This window comes from Aphis gossypii, chromosome 2, assembly GCF_020184175.1.
Source record: "Aphis gossypii isolate Hap1 chromosome 2, ASM2018417v2, whole genome shotgun sequence".
Classification (NCBI taxonomy): domain Eukaryota; kingdom Metazoa; phylum Arthropoda; class Insecta; order Hemiptera; family Aphididae; genus Aphis; species Aphis gossypii.
Window position 1 is genome coordinate 86185296 of NC_065531.1, and position 20496 is coordinate 86205791.

Below are 20496 nucleotides of genomic sequence, written 5' to 3' on the forward strand. Positions count from 1 at the left end.
AAGACACACAGTTCTAAAAAATTGAGCTTAGCGATGTTAAATTTCAGAAATAATTAGTGGTTTTTAAAGGAAGCTTCTGAAATTTAATCATTTTGAAACCAAACCTAACATGGTATTTTGGTATACATAGACGATAGACCTTAGTCTCTTTTGACATTATATTATGATATAATGATATATTTGATACAAAAATACTATACATAGTATACATTATGTACTACAGTACAGAATAATATATTAAATATAATTTCAATATTTTAGAAATTGTTTAGAATTTTAGAAATCCCACATAAATTTGTTCATTTGATTTTGTACACATTGTAACACGAAAGCAATCGTAAATACAGATCTCAACTTATTCCGTATGATCAAAAACTGTATACTTATTACACATTAAAACGTTGTCATTCCAGAGAAAACTTTATAACCGATTTATCATAGACGTATTTATGTTTTTTTTATAACAAATTGACCATCTATGTTAATAAATTGTATTTACGGAATTTCATCCCTGGAAAATATTAAAAGAAGATAGGACATTTGGACCATTTGATACCTGTGTATAGCTGGATATAGCCCATGGGACGTTTTGCCTGCTTGGGGCACTCAGCGTATATTGATTATACTGATTATAGGACTTTGATCTGAGATTTTTCAAACATAATTTGTATTGATTTCTGAAAAATAATAATAAATATTAAAAATTTTTTAAATCAAGTCAACTTTTATTTTTTGAAAATGATTATAACACAAATAATTCAATACAAGGCTTATAACTCAACCCGAGGCCATAATATATCCTATATTTCTATCTAAATATATTTTCCGGAGAAGAAACGTTTTAAATTTGGTTTCTATACAGCGTGGTGTAAATCACCAACACCGTATATTGTTATAGGCGTTGTATACACAAATATACATCGATGTAAACGAATAACATGTGTCTCCTCACGTTGAAAACCAAAATAATGTCATCGGACATTCTACATATATAGCTGGGCGCGCGAAAAACCGTTCGTCAATAATTTTATTATTATTATACGATTTCGGTAGGTTCGAGCGGCGGCGCACGTCGATTCAAATTTGTCCCAAACACCTGACGCACGTCGTTTACATCTCGATACTTGCATTTACTATAATATGTATATATACTTCGGCGGCGGCTCACATATAATAACCTACACGCTACACGTAAAACGCACACACGCCGTTTGTTATATTATATATATATGCACATCAAAAGAGAATATTACGTTACGCGCATACAATATGAAAATGTATAATATTATTATGTGGCTGCAACGACAGCGGACACGACACACGCGCCAAACCTCGTGCGCGCCGAGAACCGCTGTTCCCGCGCGGCGGCAGATGGTATATACATATATATTATTATTATGCACGCACGTGTGTATATGTGCGTACACGTGACCTGCAAGTGGCGGGGCTGCAGTGTCAAGGTGGTAATATTATAAGTTGCACCTTGTGAGATGATGATAATAATGTGGATGTGTGCCTCCGTCTGCTGTTGCGACGCAGCAGCAGTGCGTCTTCGCGGGGTGACACGACGGCCGTGCAGAAGAAAAAGCCGGGAAAAGACCCTGCGCGGGATCTTGGGGTGTGTGTGTCTGATGTCTGTGGGGGGGAGGGGTAAGAGTGAATGAGAAGAAAAAAATAATACGAGTTCAACAATAATAATAAACTTAGGTACCTACCTATACATGTCGCTTGTATATATAACAATATTATATGTGTGTGTGTACTAGAAGCAGCTGCCGAGCGCGCTTGCTGCCGCGTCTCACAATATATGATATAATAAGACGAACGGGCGGGCAGCTGTCCTCCGGACCTTTTTTTTTTTATTCTTTCTTTTACATGAACTCTGCACACGCGCCCTTCGCCAACACTTATTATATATACTACATTATACCTACATATACCGGCAGTGACGGCTTACACGCTATATACATTATATGGATGTATATAGGTACGCGCGAGAGAGAAATAATATAATTATTCGTATTTATATAATACATATATACACATGGCTCGTGTATGCCCGCGTTTTTTCGTAATATTATGTGTAAGTATATATAAGGTATACTGCGTTTGTCGGCCGGCGCCCTTCTTATACATCCGCGTGCAGCTGTCGTCTTTTTCGGGTTATTTTTTTCCCGCCACGATGACGAGCAGAGAAAAAAGAGCGGGCAAAAGAAACCGCTGAGGTTCGGCAGCGCGTGCCCCGAGAAAACATATTATTATTACGTATTTAATAAATACAAGGAGAACCGGAACACCTCTGTATATATACGCAACGCCGTTACTACTAAGGGCAGACCGGCGCGCCGCCGCCGCCAGGTGCATTCCGCCGCGAGTTCGCCCCGAGTGTATTTTTCTTTTCTTGTCCATATACGCTTCCGAGGGTTTACGTTTTTTTCTCACTTTCTCAATCGGTCGTGTCCTGTCACACGAGTGACTTTTTACTCCTCTCGGTATGTTTCCATAGAAATTCGATTTCAATACACAACCGATGCTGTACAGTGTACATATCGTACACGTATTTCATTTCTAAATAACCATATGCGCACCAATTGACTTTTTTGTATCTATACTTAATATATTTTATAACTAACTATGTATAAGTTTAATACGAGAACACATTGTAGGCAGTGGCATAGACATTATTTCTGAACGGGGGGGGGGGGATCAAAAATAGAAAACGACATAGCTAAATAGGAGGAGGAAATTAGAAAATCCCCCACCCTCTCAAAACTTTTTACTTTAGTAGTAAAATATTTAACAAGAAAAACAATAAATATAATTTTAATTGATTCAAAATTCACATCAAATACAATAAGATAAGCTGTAAATTATAATAAAGTATTATTATAATAATAATACCGACCAAATAAATATTACTTTGCTATAAATAAACCAAAATAAAATTATAATAGAATTCAGTTTTGACAAAATTGTTAAAATTCAATAGCTCAATTGATCATAATCCATAATATAACAAAATATTACATTATAGTTCATAGTGCATACTAAATATTCTAAGCAAAAACAAAAAATAATAATGCCAATGTCAAGGGTCTGACTCGCCCCACGTCCCCCCTTGTATACGCCACTGATTGTATAGGTCTATAAGGGCATAGACGTAAGCAGGTTTTCGACAGACACGATGACAAGACATTGAGGAGGTCTGGCGCACGGAAATATATAGTAAACTTTGAAATTCCTCCAAAGTATCCTAAATTTAATACCTATCATTAATACAAAATCAAAATAGTTAATCGAAATTATTATTTATTACATATTATATTATCATATTATCATATTATCATATTTTATGATGTAAAGAAAATTATAAAACGAGGGACTTCGTAATATATTTTTAAAGCTTTTCATAACTTTAAATTGTAAAATTAACTAAAATCTATAAAAAACTAAAATAAGTCTAATATTTGTAATATAATATACGTGAATAAAAGAATCGTTTTAAAAGAGGTAAAATTTTTCTAAAAAATATGTCTAGAAAATTGTAATAAAATAATAGGCATTTTGTGAAAATTTCAAGTTTCTATGTTTATTTCTTTCTGAATAACAATGAATAAAATAAAAAATATACATAACTCAATACCAACAATATCCTTATTTCCAACTGTTTTTCTTAATAATGTTCTGGTATTTCCAATATTTGACCTCTTTTGGCCCCTCTTTCCACAAAAAATGTATTAACTATTTTACTATTAATAATATAAGTAATGTGACTCGTGAGATTGTCCAATTTTGTCCACTTATAAAATAACGATCATATTTTTTTTATAGTATTAGTAGTATCACATACAGCCATATATAGATTATAGGTATTCGTAGTACTCACTTATATATTAGTTATATTATAGGCATTATAACTCTCATTATATGTTACTCTAGCACATGCACAATGACGATTTGACTACCCGATTGAACGTGAGATTTAAAATTTAATAAAAACGTGTATATATATAACTAAAAATTTTGGAGAAAGCGTATCGAATTCATTTAGATAATTCATAATTATTACGTTCGGTATAGACTGTAATTCAATTTAAACATTTCACTTTTTGATTTTAGTTCACCACTGTAAATCTCGTAGTATTAATAAACACTTATATCGGTATTTGACACTCAAAGGAATTCTACACTACTTTTCTGCAAAACACAATAATGATGTGAAGCATAAATTCCACGTAAAAATAAATAATAGTAAAACGTGTACGTATTAATTTACAGTGGAAATATATAAAGACATCATACATAGATAATTATATATAATATATATGATGCTGTGTATATAGTATGTGTTGCAAGGAAATAATATATTACTTTTTATTATTCTTAGCCCATCACTTTAAGACTATACAGAAATTTCATAGACCACTCCTTTAGATTAAAATTTGAGCACTGTTTGTTCTTTGGAAAGGTCGTATTTAAATCTTCTCAGTGTTTATCGGAATATTTATGATATTGGAAAGATCCCTCTAAGGATATATTATAAAAAACGATATATTATTATACAACAAAAATATATAAAATACAATATCGATCAATATATTGGGTAAACAATAATTATAACATTAAAATAAATTAAATATAACTTTACTACCAACTATATTTATATTATACTATACACTTAACTCTTAAGTGTAAGTACAACTGTAAGCTTAAAGATGCTTACTTTATTTTTAAAATGTTATGTCTTTGGCTTCATGCATACGCTTAAGTGCTTACCAAAAAATAATTTATACAACTTAAAATTTTGTATAAATAAGGTTCATCGGAATGAAGTTTTATATATTTGGTATCATTGTAGGTATAATAACACAAGTAGGTATTAGGTACTATAGTTTATTAGTATTTTTATTTTTTTTATTTCTGTATTACCTATGTATTAAACCGCACAAGGAAATACATAATACAATATGATGTCTTACATTTTAAAGTTCGAATTCAAAGTCAGAAAATATTACATCGATTAAACTATTAATAAATGTTTAAAATGTTTATATTAATAAATTGGACACACTAAACATAAACTGGAATCGATAGGTGTTAAAAAAAAGAAAATTAGCATGTATCATAAAAATAAAAATTATGTATGTTCGAAATTGAAAATAAATGTTTTAATAATTATGATGATCGTCTAGTTGTATGCAATTAATTATATAATATCATTAAAGTCAAAGAATTCAAGTTATTTTTTTATTTTTTTTTTTTTTTTTTTTTTTAGAGCGAAAATTAAAATAATATATATATAAACAACTTATCAAAAATTTTATTATTAATTATAAATAATATATAATATACAATGTCACGTATACATACAACTACATGCGTAAATATACATAGTATAGTCTTTAACATCAAAATATATAATATATAGATTCAATCTCTATGTATTTTTATTATTATTTTTATAATCGTTCGAATATAATATTATAATTTATATTATTAAAGGTACAGCGTTTACACTCCCGTGGAGAGAAGCCTTAGTAAAGTACATAGTTAATAATAAAACGCCTAAAATATAACATATTCACCTGTGTTTAGAGCTGAGACTAAAAAGAACAACGTTGATTTTTAACAGTCAATTGGTTTTGTGGGCTTAATGAAATTATTACAGTCAATGTATTATTTTAATATTATACACGTTCTACAAGGCTACACATGCGTATTTAAGTGTACTTGCAGCATTCCTTTACATCAGGAGTATTTGAGCCTTGAGATGTTTTTGCGCTTTTTCATTCATTTAGTAGTATACTCGTAAAAAAGATTCGCTAAAATTTAATACGTTCGTAAAGCGGGGAGATTATACAAGTATTAAGTAGGTACCTACACGAGTTTTCAGAAACATTATACTTAAGTATAATTTTTTAAAAGTCAGCGATTATATCTGTAATAAAAAAAACTAAATAATAATATAAAGTGAATGGTAGGTATTGAGATACTAAATACAAAAACGATATAAAACACAAAAGCTAAATATTTATACAGATATACATGATAAATTTAAAGATGAAATTAGTTTTCTTGAAATATATCAATGTTTTTGAAAATATTTTTACTAAAAAATATTAATTTTTTTACATATTGAAATATATTAGAATATATTTTTATAGATTCATATTTTTAAACAGGGTATTTTTCTGAGTATTTAATTATATAAAAATCAAATTTTGAATGAATATAGTTATATAATTATATAGTTTTAAGTACAACAAGCTTAGATGATTGGAGTATCTATAGATAATGACAGATGAGTGTATCAAAATGTTGCGGAGTATCTTTCTATACTCTGTTCATGATTCATCTAAAATATAAATATTTATAAGTTATTATTTACTTATCATTCAAAATTAAATTTTTATATCATATTCAAATTATTAGGAAAATAGAACCTTTTCCGTTAGTTCACTATCACTACTTTTTTTGGTTTTTAAGTTCATTCACTATCGTTAATCCGCACACATATATTTAGATTCTGGAGGTATGAAGAGTGCTTTATGTGTATACTAGATTTATACTACCAATAACTATACACGCGTTTCGACACTCGTCGATACGCTCTTCTCGGTGCCGTCACTCCGCTTCGCACAAATCAAAAATATCCCTAGATTTGCTATGCAAATCCACCTCAAACCTTACTGTGTAGTCGACTAAGTAGCTATTCAGTGTTGGTCGGTAGGTACCCTGTTACCTACTTGAAATGGATTTGCAAAGCAAGTTGAAAGATATTTTCGATTAGTGCGGAGCGGAACGACGGCGCCGAGGAGCATAGCGGCGAGTGCCAAAACACACGTATAGTCATTAGTAGTGAATAAACGGAAAAGGTCCGGAAAATATTCTGTTTGGGAATAACGTCGGTACTTGAAAAAAATAAAAAATTTATATCTATAAAATGATCACCTTGTATACATTATAATATGATACGTAAATGCGTAATACGTATTCACCGTTGTATATTTTTATCAAAAAACGGTGAATTCTACTACGCAATGTATTTGCATATTATATTATATATACTTACATTATTTACTTACGTTGAATGAGAACATCGCATATTTTTAGAATATGTAACATGCATCATCATAGCTATCATAATTCATAGGTATATCTATATACTGCGACGACGTGCAGACAATGGGAAAGACGCCGTGGATTCGAATACGTGTGCTACTCACTACTCAATCATCACAATTATTATTCTCTGCATACAGATTAGTGAGCGAGAACGACGCACGTGTTTAATATTCTTGGCGTTACCGGTCGGCTTTTTCGACATTGCGACGGGGGAACCGATGATTCGATGCTTCCTAACATAATATAGAAACCTTACCTGCAGTGTACAGGTAAAAAAGTTCATTTGTGTCACATATGTTTTTGATGTTGTTTCTTACGAGCTACGGTCGACGATGATGATTACAAAATATAACTGAAAATTCTGTTTGCTGCGTAATTATACACTATCAATGCATTGATAATAATAATAACAAAATGTTGCTCTTATCGTCCCTCTCTTCTCCTAAATATTGATATGATGATATAAAGAAAGTAATTTAAATAAATACACTTTATTAATGGGAGAAGGAATAGTATAAACTGTCAAGCAAACTTAGTGAAGTTAAAAGAACCTGCACAATATCTTAGTTTTTTTCAAAAGTAAGATACTTCTATCAACTGACTCAGAATATGCTATACACACATCATTTACCTAAAATCAATGAAGAAACAAGACTCCTATTTGGATATGTTGAGGGATCTTTCTTACAGTAAAATGTAGAATGGGGGGAGGAATCACTTATCTAATAACTAAAAAGTTAAACTTATAGAACCTAACAACATCTCCAAACTCATCAAATTTATATTAGAAAGTCGCTTTATAAACCAAATATAATGCGAATCCACAAATCAACAAAACACAAAAACCAACTACTACTATTATTTAGTATCAGGTTATTTAATATATAATATAATACAAATATATACAGTATCTTTACAATAAAATTGAAAATTTGTTACTCACTATTAATACTTTAAGAACAGTGTAATGCTATGACCACCAATGGCCACAGATTCCGTGGACAGACTTTTTAAAATAAAAACTATCCTAATTCATATTTTAATTTTTAATTTAAGCATTTGTTTGTTTTTATAAAATCACATTTGCGAGTTATTATATTGAATAAGTAATATTTAATGATGCGTGATTGTAAAGTTTTTTTTAGTGATATATTATGTTTTATTTTATTAAAATTTTAGTAAAATTGTTAATTACCTAATTAAATATGTAACTATGTAATATGAAAGGAATGTAAATAATCACCACTCACCGCAGGTCTGTGGGATATTATTTTAGCATCCCCTAAATTGATATTTGAAGAAGATGTATGCTCTTTGTGATTTGGAATCCATATTAAACTTACTATAATTATACAGTTACAGTTATACAATTGTAACAGTCATGCGGAAAAACTATCTTGACCAAAAAAAAAAAATAGAAATATACTTTGTTGGATATTTCATAAAACGAACGTTTATAAATTTAAGAGAATCCCGACTTGTCCCACATTAAGAAAATTTTTTATTAGTGATGCAAATAGTAAAAGAATCAAGAAAAAACCCAATATTAGTTTAAAGTATATTAATTTATTTTTTCCAAGTTTGGATTTTTGGATAAATTGAGTTTCTCAAACGGCTGATTCAAGTTCTAGTGATAGAACTATAAAAGTTAACATATAATATATATTTATGTATATATATTTGTGTGTACGTATACATCTGTAATAAATATAAATATAGAGTGAATTTTTATCATGAATAAATTATTATTTTAAAAATTGCAGTTGACATTTTTGAAAATATTTTTTATCATTATACTTTTTAAGTTATTAATTTTGTATATGATAACAAAAAATTTTTTCATTTCCATATTCCGTAGTAGAAAATTATTTAAAGTACCTATTTCTATGTGTATAAATTAAATTTCGGTCAACCCGTTTCTGAGTTACGGGCATTCATTAAGTTTAGATGAGTGGATGAGTAATGGACCAACATTTTGCAGAGTATCTCTATGCTACTCTACTCAGCTCATGTGAACATGTCAAAATTAAGTGAATATTTTACGAAATCGGGTGATATAATTGAAAATTGAATATTTTCTATATATAGTTACGTCATATTATGTATACTAGTTGTACGTACGCGATTTACATATGCAATTAAAATTATCGATACGAGTGACACATTGACACGTAAATGAAGAGGTATAGCTCACGATTTATAATAAACTATTAATTTTTAAAATAATGGCTACCTACGCAAACTGTAGACAAACTATTAAGACTTTGATGATGTTAAAATAAATAAATAAATATATATATATAAAGATAATTTACGTCATAACTCGTTCGGGTTGTTTCATACCAATGTGAAATTATTACAGTTCAGATTTAAACAAATTCGTTAAAAAGAGTTTTTTAATTGAATTATTTTTCTTTCAAATTACCACGATATTCTTAGATAACGAGCTTTTTGCTCTAAATGTGTACATTTATAATTAACACTTGTACAGTTATTATAAATGGTTCAATGAATATTCATTAGCATGTTATTAGAATGTTACAACGAGGGTCGGGAAATCAGTATGGATTAAAATAAATGTACAAAAAAATTATATTTACATCTAAAACTTATAAGTAAAATATCATTATATTAAGTTTAGACACAAACTGCACTGTATAAGCAACATGTTTCATATAGGCAGTAATGTACAATTATAATATTTTATTGAATATTAATCGATATTAAGTATATACTATATAGCCTATATGTTTATCCACTTTCAAGCAATAAATATTATAAAATTATAGATTGCTATTCTGAGGCTATACCGTATGAAAGATGAAGGATGTTTTAAACATAATATTTAGTAATGAAGTTAACGATTGCTTGGTAAAGACTAAAGATATCTTGTTGTAGATTAATTCCCATATTATTAATGAGATATGAGTATATTATAAACATTAAATGGTAATGTTTTTAATCCCACTGAAAATTGGCTAATTAAGTACAGTAGATATCTACATAATTATTTTGGTTTCCACGACATTCATCTCTCTTGGCTAATGGCTAATTAAGTAATTTACGTTATTTAAACCACTTTAATATGGAAATATTCACATTACATAGGTAATAGTTAATTTAATAGTTGTATTAAAAAATTATTATAGTTGACAAAAAAAAAAAAGTAGTAATATTTTATTTTTGGTTAAGCATATTATACACATATTAGTTAGGTAGTATAGTATAAACGAACAGAAAGAGTTCATAAAAATATATAATAAGTACTTATATTATGAGTTAAAGGATAACTATTATTTATTTATTTTTTGTACAATCCCTTAAACAAAGTTAATATAGTAATCAATTTGTAATTAATTATCCAGTTCAGACGATTCTAAACTTTTGAATGAGTCAATATAAGAACGGTTCATACACAATATTAAGGGTAGCTTTTCGAAGCTTCGAGCCAAGGACGAGCGAAGGAGAATTAGTTTGTTTAACGATATATCGAGTATATATTATACATAATTAAATGTTATATGTTTGTTAAAATTAATCTTGTTCATTATTATATAAATCTAAATATTTCTTAAAACTATACAATTCATATTTATTATGTACTTACTGTAAATTTTTTTTTAATTTTTGATATTTATAAATGTAGCTATTAATATATTATGTTGATACATATTTTAAGTTGAAGCCTTCTTGGTTAAGTTGATAGATTTTAGAATCTTAAAAAAAAATACTTTAATTAAAATCATATACATACAATAAGTATTATAGCTACCTAAATTTATTGATTTTGCTTTAATAAAAATGAAATATAGGTACTTTAAATAATAGTACATAGTACATTTTCAATATTTTCTATTTTATGAATTTGATAATACATTTTTTACGTTAAACTGTTTTAATATATTTTTCACAATTTTAATACTATTACTATCTAATATCTATAAGCTACACTATAGTAAAAATCATAAATTTATATTCACGAAATTTTTGAAACCTTATTTTTACACGATGTTTACGAAGGTTAAGAATTAAAATTTAAAAGTTTGCCTATAATAAAATGCTTATAACTTATACATTATTACGAAAAAATCTTCATCAATGTGTATAGTAAGACTAGTAAAAAAATTCCATAGGTACCTAATAATCTAAAGCAAGAAACCCAATAATGCATTGTAAATTCTGTAATTAATTTAATTATTGGGCTTAAAATACAAATGTTTAGGACTTACCTTGTCTTAACGAGTTGTTGTAATTGTAATATTTCATATTTTTATTATAATATTTTGAGTAAGATACATAATTATTACAAAAATTAAAGTGTAAAAGTACTAATTAAAGGGTTGGTTTAGAAAAATAATCCTATTTAAGGACATCGATATCTTTATATGTAGGATACAATTTTTTATACTCAATGTAGTTTTCAACTCAAAACATTCGGACTCTTGAAATAATCTTATCAAAACATAAGTGCGTTAATCTTTTTTAGAATTATATATTGTGTAGAGCTTTAAACCACATGAGTACATGAAATGCGTAAAATGTTCCTTATAAACTTGTATTCTTTAGCACAATTATAAAATTCTATACCTAGTTCGTCTATAATTCACAATTCATAAGCATAATATTAGATACAACTCACATATTATAGACATATCTACAGTTGTTTTAAATTTAGAAACGACAGAATCAACCCCAAAACATGTATGGGGTTATTAAAAATTAATTTTAAGTTATTATGTCGAAATTTTGTACTTAAGTAAGACTATTCTAGCTTATGTATAAATAATATTATATACCTTTAACATTTTCATGTGAAAACATTAAATTATTTTCTTAATTCTAAGTCAGAATTGTCAGGAAATATTAATTTAGATATTAACATCATAGATAAGATAAAACAAATATAATATAAAAAATATGGCGAAACATGATGAATCAAACATGTTTCAGAATAGTTATGGGCCATAATTAGTGAATAATAAATTGAACTAAAAATAAAAAGTACATTATTTAACATGTATTTAACGAATAATTTAAGATGAAAAAATATATTTAATTTACAACCGGAAATTCGAAAGATTTTCACACGCGACCGTATACTAATTTTCTAAATATTAATATCCAGACTTCTGTAGCAGGCAGCAGGTTCAGCGAAAAAAAATAAATCACAAATGACACAAGTCTGCAATAGTTTCTTTCTCAAATTGTTTAAAAAAAAGCAAGTCCAACCGGAAGTCGTCTTTTACAGTTCACAGACAGTATATATACAACTCACAAACACACGTAATTCTTTCACGATGTTGTAACATTATAATATTCGAACTTAGATAACAATACAGAAAGAAAACCATTGGTAAAATTAATAAATACATTTTCATAAAATTTTGATAACATAATAAATATTTAAGTACTAGTTTAAAAAATATATTTTTTGATTTTAAAATAGTTTTAGTGCATCGATAATTTATTATATTTATATAATATGTACTTTCATTAAATTAAACATTTTTTTTTTTTAATTCACCATTGTCATTGTAAAAGATATTCAAACGGAGATGTATATATTTTAGTGTAAAAAATAAATGTTAAAATTTAACAAATAATATTGGCAAGCACAATAATATAATTGTAAATGAAATTATCACATCACATACAATTGTATTCATTAATGATACTTTATTTATCTTATTGGATATAAAATATTATATTGTCCACGTATTATATCATATAAATAACTTAAAAATGGAAAATTTTGAAAAAATTATAAAACTGTATCAATTGATACTATTTAAATATAAAGATAATTAGATATATGAATATAGTACGTAGTCAATATTTAAACGTATGTGCAGCACGGCGTCGTCTATAAGTCTGCAAACAGTGAAAACCACCACCACAACGAATTTAATTTCTCGACTAAAACTTGTTTTAATCGCATTGAATGACGTTAAAGAAACATAAATATTATTATATTAAAAAAGTTTTTTGTTACCCGATCTACCACAATATCCCTATATAATCAAAGGACGTGAAACCATGAGAAAACAATTTTGTGCACATAGTACGACCTTTTATATCTAGATTATTAAATAATCACGAATTATTAAAATGTTTATTTAAAAAAAAAGTAATTAGAAACATGTGTGAAAACGTTCTGAATTCCCAAGCAAAAACGTGTTTTTGAATACGCTGTTTTCATAAAAATAATGGACCAAGTCAATAATTCAAAAACTAGATTCGAAAATAACGTAAAAAAACTAATTAAATTATCCGATTCCGTTACAAGTGGACGATTCTTGTTTTCTTTGGTTTATATCAAATATTATAATGTACCTATACATTTTTATTAATAGTAAAACGTGGTAATTTCGTCCTTCTTTTGTCCTTGGTATAGTTGGTACAGATATCCCGGTATTGCGTTCGACATCGTAAACATTCTCAAAAAGCTCTCAAGTTTAAAACGATTATAAAGACGTGATAAACGCGATTAGATTTGTAATTATTTTTGATGTATACACGTGTGTATACACGCGCGCGCTTGAATACCGTGTTGTTCGTAGCATCGTCGTTTCAGAAATGAAGTGTGTAAAATATTATAGTATAGTATAGTATATTATTATAGTATAATACTGTAACTGTACACACGAGTATCTGATTCGTATGTGGCTATTAAATGCTAATTTATTTTGGCTCAATTGTTAAATTTAATGCGTCGGGTGAAAAAAAAATAAATTAAAATGTTCACCTTACGTAACACAATATACGAATATTAAACCTCATTGATAAGGTGCCAGGCTTATCTTGTTCGATTTTATTTCATGAACATATAATATGACTATTATTATTGGTTATTAGGTATGTTATTTGTAAAGCGAAAATAAATCGAATTTGAATCTGTGTATAAAATATAGTTTTATTTACATACACACGACAATGTTGTGTCGATGTATAGGTTAACATATAATATGGTGGCAACGCCGGAGCGAACAATATTGCTATCTCAGAATGAGTAGAAAGGTTTAGACGGATCACAGTTTTTTTCAAAATAAAATATAATAACCCTTTTCTTTTTGACCAGCTTTCTCTGCAGGACAGTCGTTTTGTATATATCTACATGTACGCATATAATAATATAATATAATATATAGGTATGTAATATGTATACAATGTAATGTACATGATAATAATATAATAGATATAGGTGTACTATGAGTGTCCCGCGAATTTTTATTCACGTGTGGGCCTTAAACACGCAGTGGGTCAAAAAATAATAATAAATTGACAAAACAATCGTGGCGGGCGCTTAACTTAATAATAATAAAAATGAATGCGAGCAAAAACAGTTTTAATAGTGGAGGGGTGACCGGGGAACGAAAAAAACTTACGGCGATGGTTTCGATTTGTGTATACTGAGTGTGTGTCTGTCTGAGGGGGAGGGGGGCGAATATTTTTTTCCACGATTAAAACAACAGCTGCCGTTACTGCCGTCGCCGCCACTTTGTGTGTATATATAATAATATATATATATATATAAATGATTATTATTATTATTATTATTATTATTATATATAAACACAATAATATGTGTATGTATGGTTTGAGTTACGGCGGCAAAGTCGTCACCGGAAACGCGGGGTCGTTCACCCGGTCTGAGCCGCCTTCCTGTGTTCTACATAACACACACACACACATCATCCCATCCATATTCCTTTTTCTTCGGCCCAACCGGATACACACGATATGTGTGCGTGTGTATACGCCACGGCCGTGTGCCTTATTATTAGCAGAATTACGCGCGCGCCAGCCTTCCCTCTTTTCTATATGCCGCCGCATCTCCTTCCTTTCTGTCATACAGTATGTGATATACGGAGACGATGGAGGCGATGCTATTTAGTACTGACTGAACAAATTTAAGATAAAAAGTCATTAGATCTCTAAATCCGAAAAACGGTTTTATTTTTGGTCTCAAATTTTTGTGATTTTAATGCGCATTCATCGGAGTCGCAGAATTATTATTTATATATTAAGAATTTTCTTGGCCATTAGGTTATTCATAATCCGATTCAATTAGTCCACGAGAAAATTGCCATTGTCTCGTTGTATATATTATTATAAATATAAAAAAAATGTTGAATTGTGTACACAAAATGTGTTATTATAACTTATGAGTATCGCAAACGATGCAAACATCGTTAAAGACACGTGTTTCTATTCCACCGGAAACGGAATTGATATAAAACTTATTTTATTCTAAAATCTATTTAAATTAAAAGAACGATCTAAAGTACGTTTACGTACGTTTGTTGATAATAGATTTGTATTAACAAATAGAAGAGTGAATAGGTAATGTTTAATACAATCAAACAGTGAGGAGCGCATAATATAAACTGTAAGCCGTGAGGTTCAATCAAAAATGTTGTATAGGTAGCATAGATATTACAGTAGGTACCTACACGTTTTAATTTTTCAGGGCAGTGAAATAGCAATGTGCATGATTTGTATAATTGAAATAATTTTTAAAGTAATATGATCGCTGCAATAATATAACATCATATCAGGGATATACGCATATGCGTAGTAATTCTCGTACCCGAAATAATATTTGCGTCGTTGGTTTTTTTTAGTAAAAATCAACGGAGATGAAGAATAAAAGATGTGAACGTGCTCCGGAAGGATAGTAACACTTTAATTTACGCCTACAAATAAAATTAAAAAATAATTTAATTTGATATCTATTGTGGTGATTGATGATACAATATAATTACGAATCTTAGAATTATGTGTTTAGGATAATCAAAAACTTACATTTTAAATTATAGGCACGAATTATTATACACAATACAAGTATATACAACTCAAACCCAAATGTTCTTAATATATACATTATAGTATATAAACCTACAATATAGTGTCTATACGATAGTTATAAATATTTTAAAGACGTATAATATATCATTTTTGGAGACTAGGACAAAAATCAGTTTTAATAGAACTAATAAAAATCATAAAAATGCGTCAATTTCAATTGGCGAGGACACTGAACACAATACGAGTTGTCTTGTAATGAAATATCTTAGCTTCTTACTTTATTTTAATACGAACATGAAAATAATTAAAGCGGAGCTATACTTATTCCGCTCACAGTACAACCTATTTCCCTGTAATCCCCAAGAAAATGTTTCTTATTATTAATCTCTTCATTTATTTATTTTATTTTATTGATTGATTAATTGTATATACATATTAGTATACTACACATCAAATATTATTTAAAAAAATTATTTTATTTTTTTAGTAAAAGATACATATTATTCTATAAAACGATCATGTACATAGGCGGAAATTGGAGGGGGAGCTTGCGAGGACTAAGCTCCCCAAAGTCTAAGGTACAGCTGTTCTAGTACAGTGTGCACTGTGCATATAAATGTAATGAGCATATACTACTCAGTCCTCCCAGTAATTTCATCAAATTTCCGTTTATGATCTCGAGTCAATAAAAAATAAGCAGAAACCTTAATAACAGATTCTAATGCTCAGTTTTACAATTAAACATCTACAACTGTTAACAGTAGATTTCGCTCTTTCCCTAACGGTAGTTAAAAAATGTTGAAGTTGGAAAGTCCCTCTCAAAAATCTCAATTACCTAACCGTATACATAGTAAGCGTATCTACCAGTCAATCGTTTACAAGTTCCGTATCAATTACTGGGAAAATAATTGTATAATTAGAGGAATAATTCTGAATTAACTTTTTCATGACTTTAAGAATGGAACAAGAAGTCCTATATCTATTCTACTAATATGTGATTGGATTTTTTTTTTTTTACAATATAAATATCGACAATTAGTACGGGTTTTATCGTTATTTCTATGTAGGGGTGTTCAGTTAGAGAGGGAAACATATTGAATGATTAACAAAAAATAGGCGAAACGCCCATCCTGTTGTCCAACGGCGCACAGCGGTCACGTGTTCAACAATGATGTCTTATCATGCCTCTGGACCGTTTATCATCTCACACTGCTATATAAGCACTCAATAGTCAACCAATATAATAATTGTACGTATTAGTTTATACCATTGTGTACCATAATTATGAATATAACACATTTATAATATAGATGTGTATTACACATGTACACCTATACTTAATGGTGTTAACAAAAAAAAAAAGTGTGTAAATAAATAAAAATATACTATATTTTAAACATGCATTGCTTAGCAGTTAGCACATAAAATTAAATTAAAGTCTATAAATAAATTGCATTAAATATAGGATAGGTGAATCAAAAAAAAAAAAAAAAAATTAATAATAATATGGGTCAGTGTAGGAAAAAATGACGGGTAATACCTAATGAAGTCAACCGAGTCCCACGTCCAATGACATCATCACAGCGAATCCCACGATACAACACCAACTGGCCAGCTTCCCGTTGCCACTGTAACAAAATTAAACACAACGATTCGATTAAATGGCAACGTGTGTCCGACAAATGACAATGATCGTTTTTGTTGCTCAGAATTTTCAAACAAAAAAACATAGTGTGAATATAATAACTGATGCTCGCCAATAATTAACCCTCTGTTTACGGAGGTTCTATAATGGCCTGTTTAAAAGCGATTGTTAAAGTTAAAATATGTTTCTGGCAGCTCTGCAGTAGATCCCTAAGGGTTTTGGCAAACACGCAGTAGGTGTTTTCCAGGTCAAAAATAAAAAATAAAATTTTGTTTTGAATTTATATTGTTCTATTCCTGAACTTTGTACTATACTACGGTCTTACAGTAAAGTCAAATACACAAAATAATAAATATATAAGAGCAGAAATAAAAAATAAAAATGTATGTCTCTACCCCATATAAGATTATGAAATAGAGTTGTAAATTACTGTAGTAATATAAAAGGAGTTGGAATATTAAAATTGGACTAAAGTTTTTAGGACTCAAACATATACTTATGCGAACAGTTTAATTAGTTTTGTTGAAAAAATATAAATCGTTGTTACATAATAAATTTTTTAATCATTATGTATATGGACACAAGTAATTAAAATTATATAATAGTAATACACAGTATATATTATATACAACGTAATTCGCCAAATATAATATTAAACACTCATTTTTATATAATTATGCATTCATTTAAATTTTGAAATATACTTAAAGATAATATTTTAATATACTTTTTAAATCATTTAAGGAATAACATGAGGCGATAGAAATTTATTTTTTAAAAATTGGAACCATCCTTTACAGTACCTATACATTTTAAGCAATTTAGATGATTTTTTTTGAAAATTTTTATGAATATCAATTTTAATTTAAACAAATAGTCTCTGAGTTATAAACATTAGTACTAAATTCATGATTAAGTGATTAAAAAAATCATGCTTAAAAAAAGGATGGTTCTCATTGAAAAAGGAAAAATTCTATTACTATAGGAGTATATGACCACCTTCTTTCATTCAATGGAAAAAATCTAAGAATATGAAAATATAATAGAAGTTAAACTAGGCTATTAGGCTAAACTTAACTTTAAGTATATTAACAATTTAAAATTTGAACAAATGTATTAATAAGGATAAAAGTGACGAGCAGTGAGCGTGTTTGGTGACCAGCATATTACAGATATCGTTATTACCTATTATAGTTAAGTATTTCATAAACATGCGTAAGCAACTGTAATGTGTACACACGACCGCAGCGGGGTGACCAAATTATGTTATGGTAGAATTTTTGTTTCCGAAATATTAAAAAATATGTTAATAAATGAAAAAGCAAAGCAAATAGAGATACACTGACGAGACGATTACATCGCTTGTTATTAAAACAAGAATCGTTTCGGATCGCATGCAGTCATAATTTATCGTTGCACAATAATATCGAGTATAGATTTTGGCGATGAAACGTCACAATCGTCGCGTCGTTTTGTACAATTAAAAATAAGATGCGGGCGGTGGCGGCGATGACAGCCTCCGCGTTTTGGTTACAAGGCCGCGGCGGCCGGACGAAGTATCGATAATAATAATATGACGGCATGGCAGAGGCGGCAGCCCATTCATGACGAACGTCGGCTCGCGTTAAACGCCATAGTAGGCAATAGAGGTCGCGATAGTCGACGCCGCCGTCGCCGCCGCCACCACGCGATCGCTCGCTCGCTCACTCACTCACTAACGACCAAAGGAATCGTCTAATTGTGAGTGTGTGTGTGTGTATGTAGCGTAGTTGTATTGCTGCATTCCTGGCGTCAAAGGAGATTGCATACAGAGATTTTACAGTTACATGACCCCCAGAGAGCGAGAAACCATTGATATTATATATACGTGCGCGACTGTGGCGGCACCGTCAGGGTCACACGTTATGCGCGCGTATTTAATATAATAATAATAATAATAATACTATAATAATATAATAGTGTTGTACCTATTATAGGTAGGTATGCATCACACACGCGACACATACTTGCACACCACACCGGGGCGGTGGAGTGGGTGTGTGTACATCAAATAATAATAACGAAAGTATCTCCCCATAATATAATATATATTATAATATTGTATATTAATAATAATAATATTGTGTGTTATAACAACGATGGGAGTAAAGCGAGCGGGGATGTCGTCTGCAGCGAGGGGACAGCCAGATACGTGACGAGACGGATGAAAGAGTGGGTGAAGAGCGGTGGGTGGGCGAGCGGGTGGGTAAGCACGCATTATTATCATATGACATATAGCGTTGTTGTCGCATGACGCTGTAGTGATGTGATGGTTTGGCGTCCGTTTACATTACATACCTGGAATTTGACTCCGGTATGATGTCGTTGACGACAACGTAAATCATCGCGCCTGCGGCAAACGCCAGGGCGTAAGGTAACAGCGGTTTGATCAACGAAACGGCGAATATGCCCACGAGTCCGGCGATCGGCTCCACCATACCGCTAAGTTGTCCGTACCTGTGAAACATAAATACATCACACAATCAAAATATTGTTATTAAAATATAATAACAATGGAACATAATATCAGGCATATCGCGAAAAAAGTGTTAGGTACGAAAGTTATGTTGACATTGACTGCGGTCGCAGTATTCTGTCACAAACCCTCTAGCCACAAACGCTCTTTGTTTTTATATGTTACAAAATAAACACTTTAAACACACGTGCGCGCGCGCAAATAACAAGTTCTGCGCTGTAAATTAAGATTTAATACCCCACGAGTTTGATAATAGGTCAATTAACTCTATAATACCATCCCTCGGACGTAACTAGTATGAAAAGTCAATTTATTGCGTCGCGTGTACCTATAGTTAACAAATCGATACGAGGCAATTGGAGAGTTGAACGATTTATTTTACATGCGAATCGAGGGTGTGCAG

At 29.8% G+C, this 20496-nt stretch overlaps 1 protein-coding gene across 7 annotated transcripts in view; it reads right to left on the reverse strand.

Annotated features, from left to right (window-relative positions):
- LOC114119020 (zinc transporter ZIP11) overlaps positions 1 to 20496 on the reverse strand; it is a 70901-nt gene that overhangs the window by 13886 nt on the left and 36519 nt on the right. For 3 of the 7 annotated variants that reach the window (XR_007603753.1, XR_007603750.1, XR_007603751.1), the window contains exons 6-8: positions 19916 to 20074; positions 17474 to 17561; positions 557 to 677 (exon numbers count right to left, since the gene is read on the reverse strand). Coding sequence is in view for 3 of the 7 variants with exons in the window: in XM_050199443.1 (XP_050055400.1) it covers positions 17483 to 17561; positions 19916 to 20074 (238 nt within the window). In the remaining 4 variants the exon portion in view is untranslated. Of the gene's footprint in view, positions 1 to 556; positions 678 to 10378; positions 10842 to 17300; positions 17562 to 19915; positions 20075 to 20496 lie in introns of those variants that run through there. The other 4 variants (XR_007603752.1, XM_050199443.1, XM_050199442.1 and 1 more) reach the window with 3 other exon arrangements.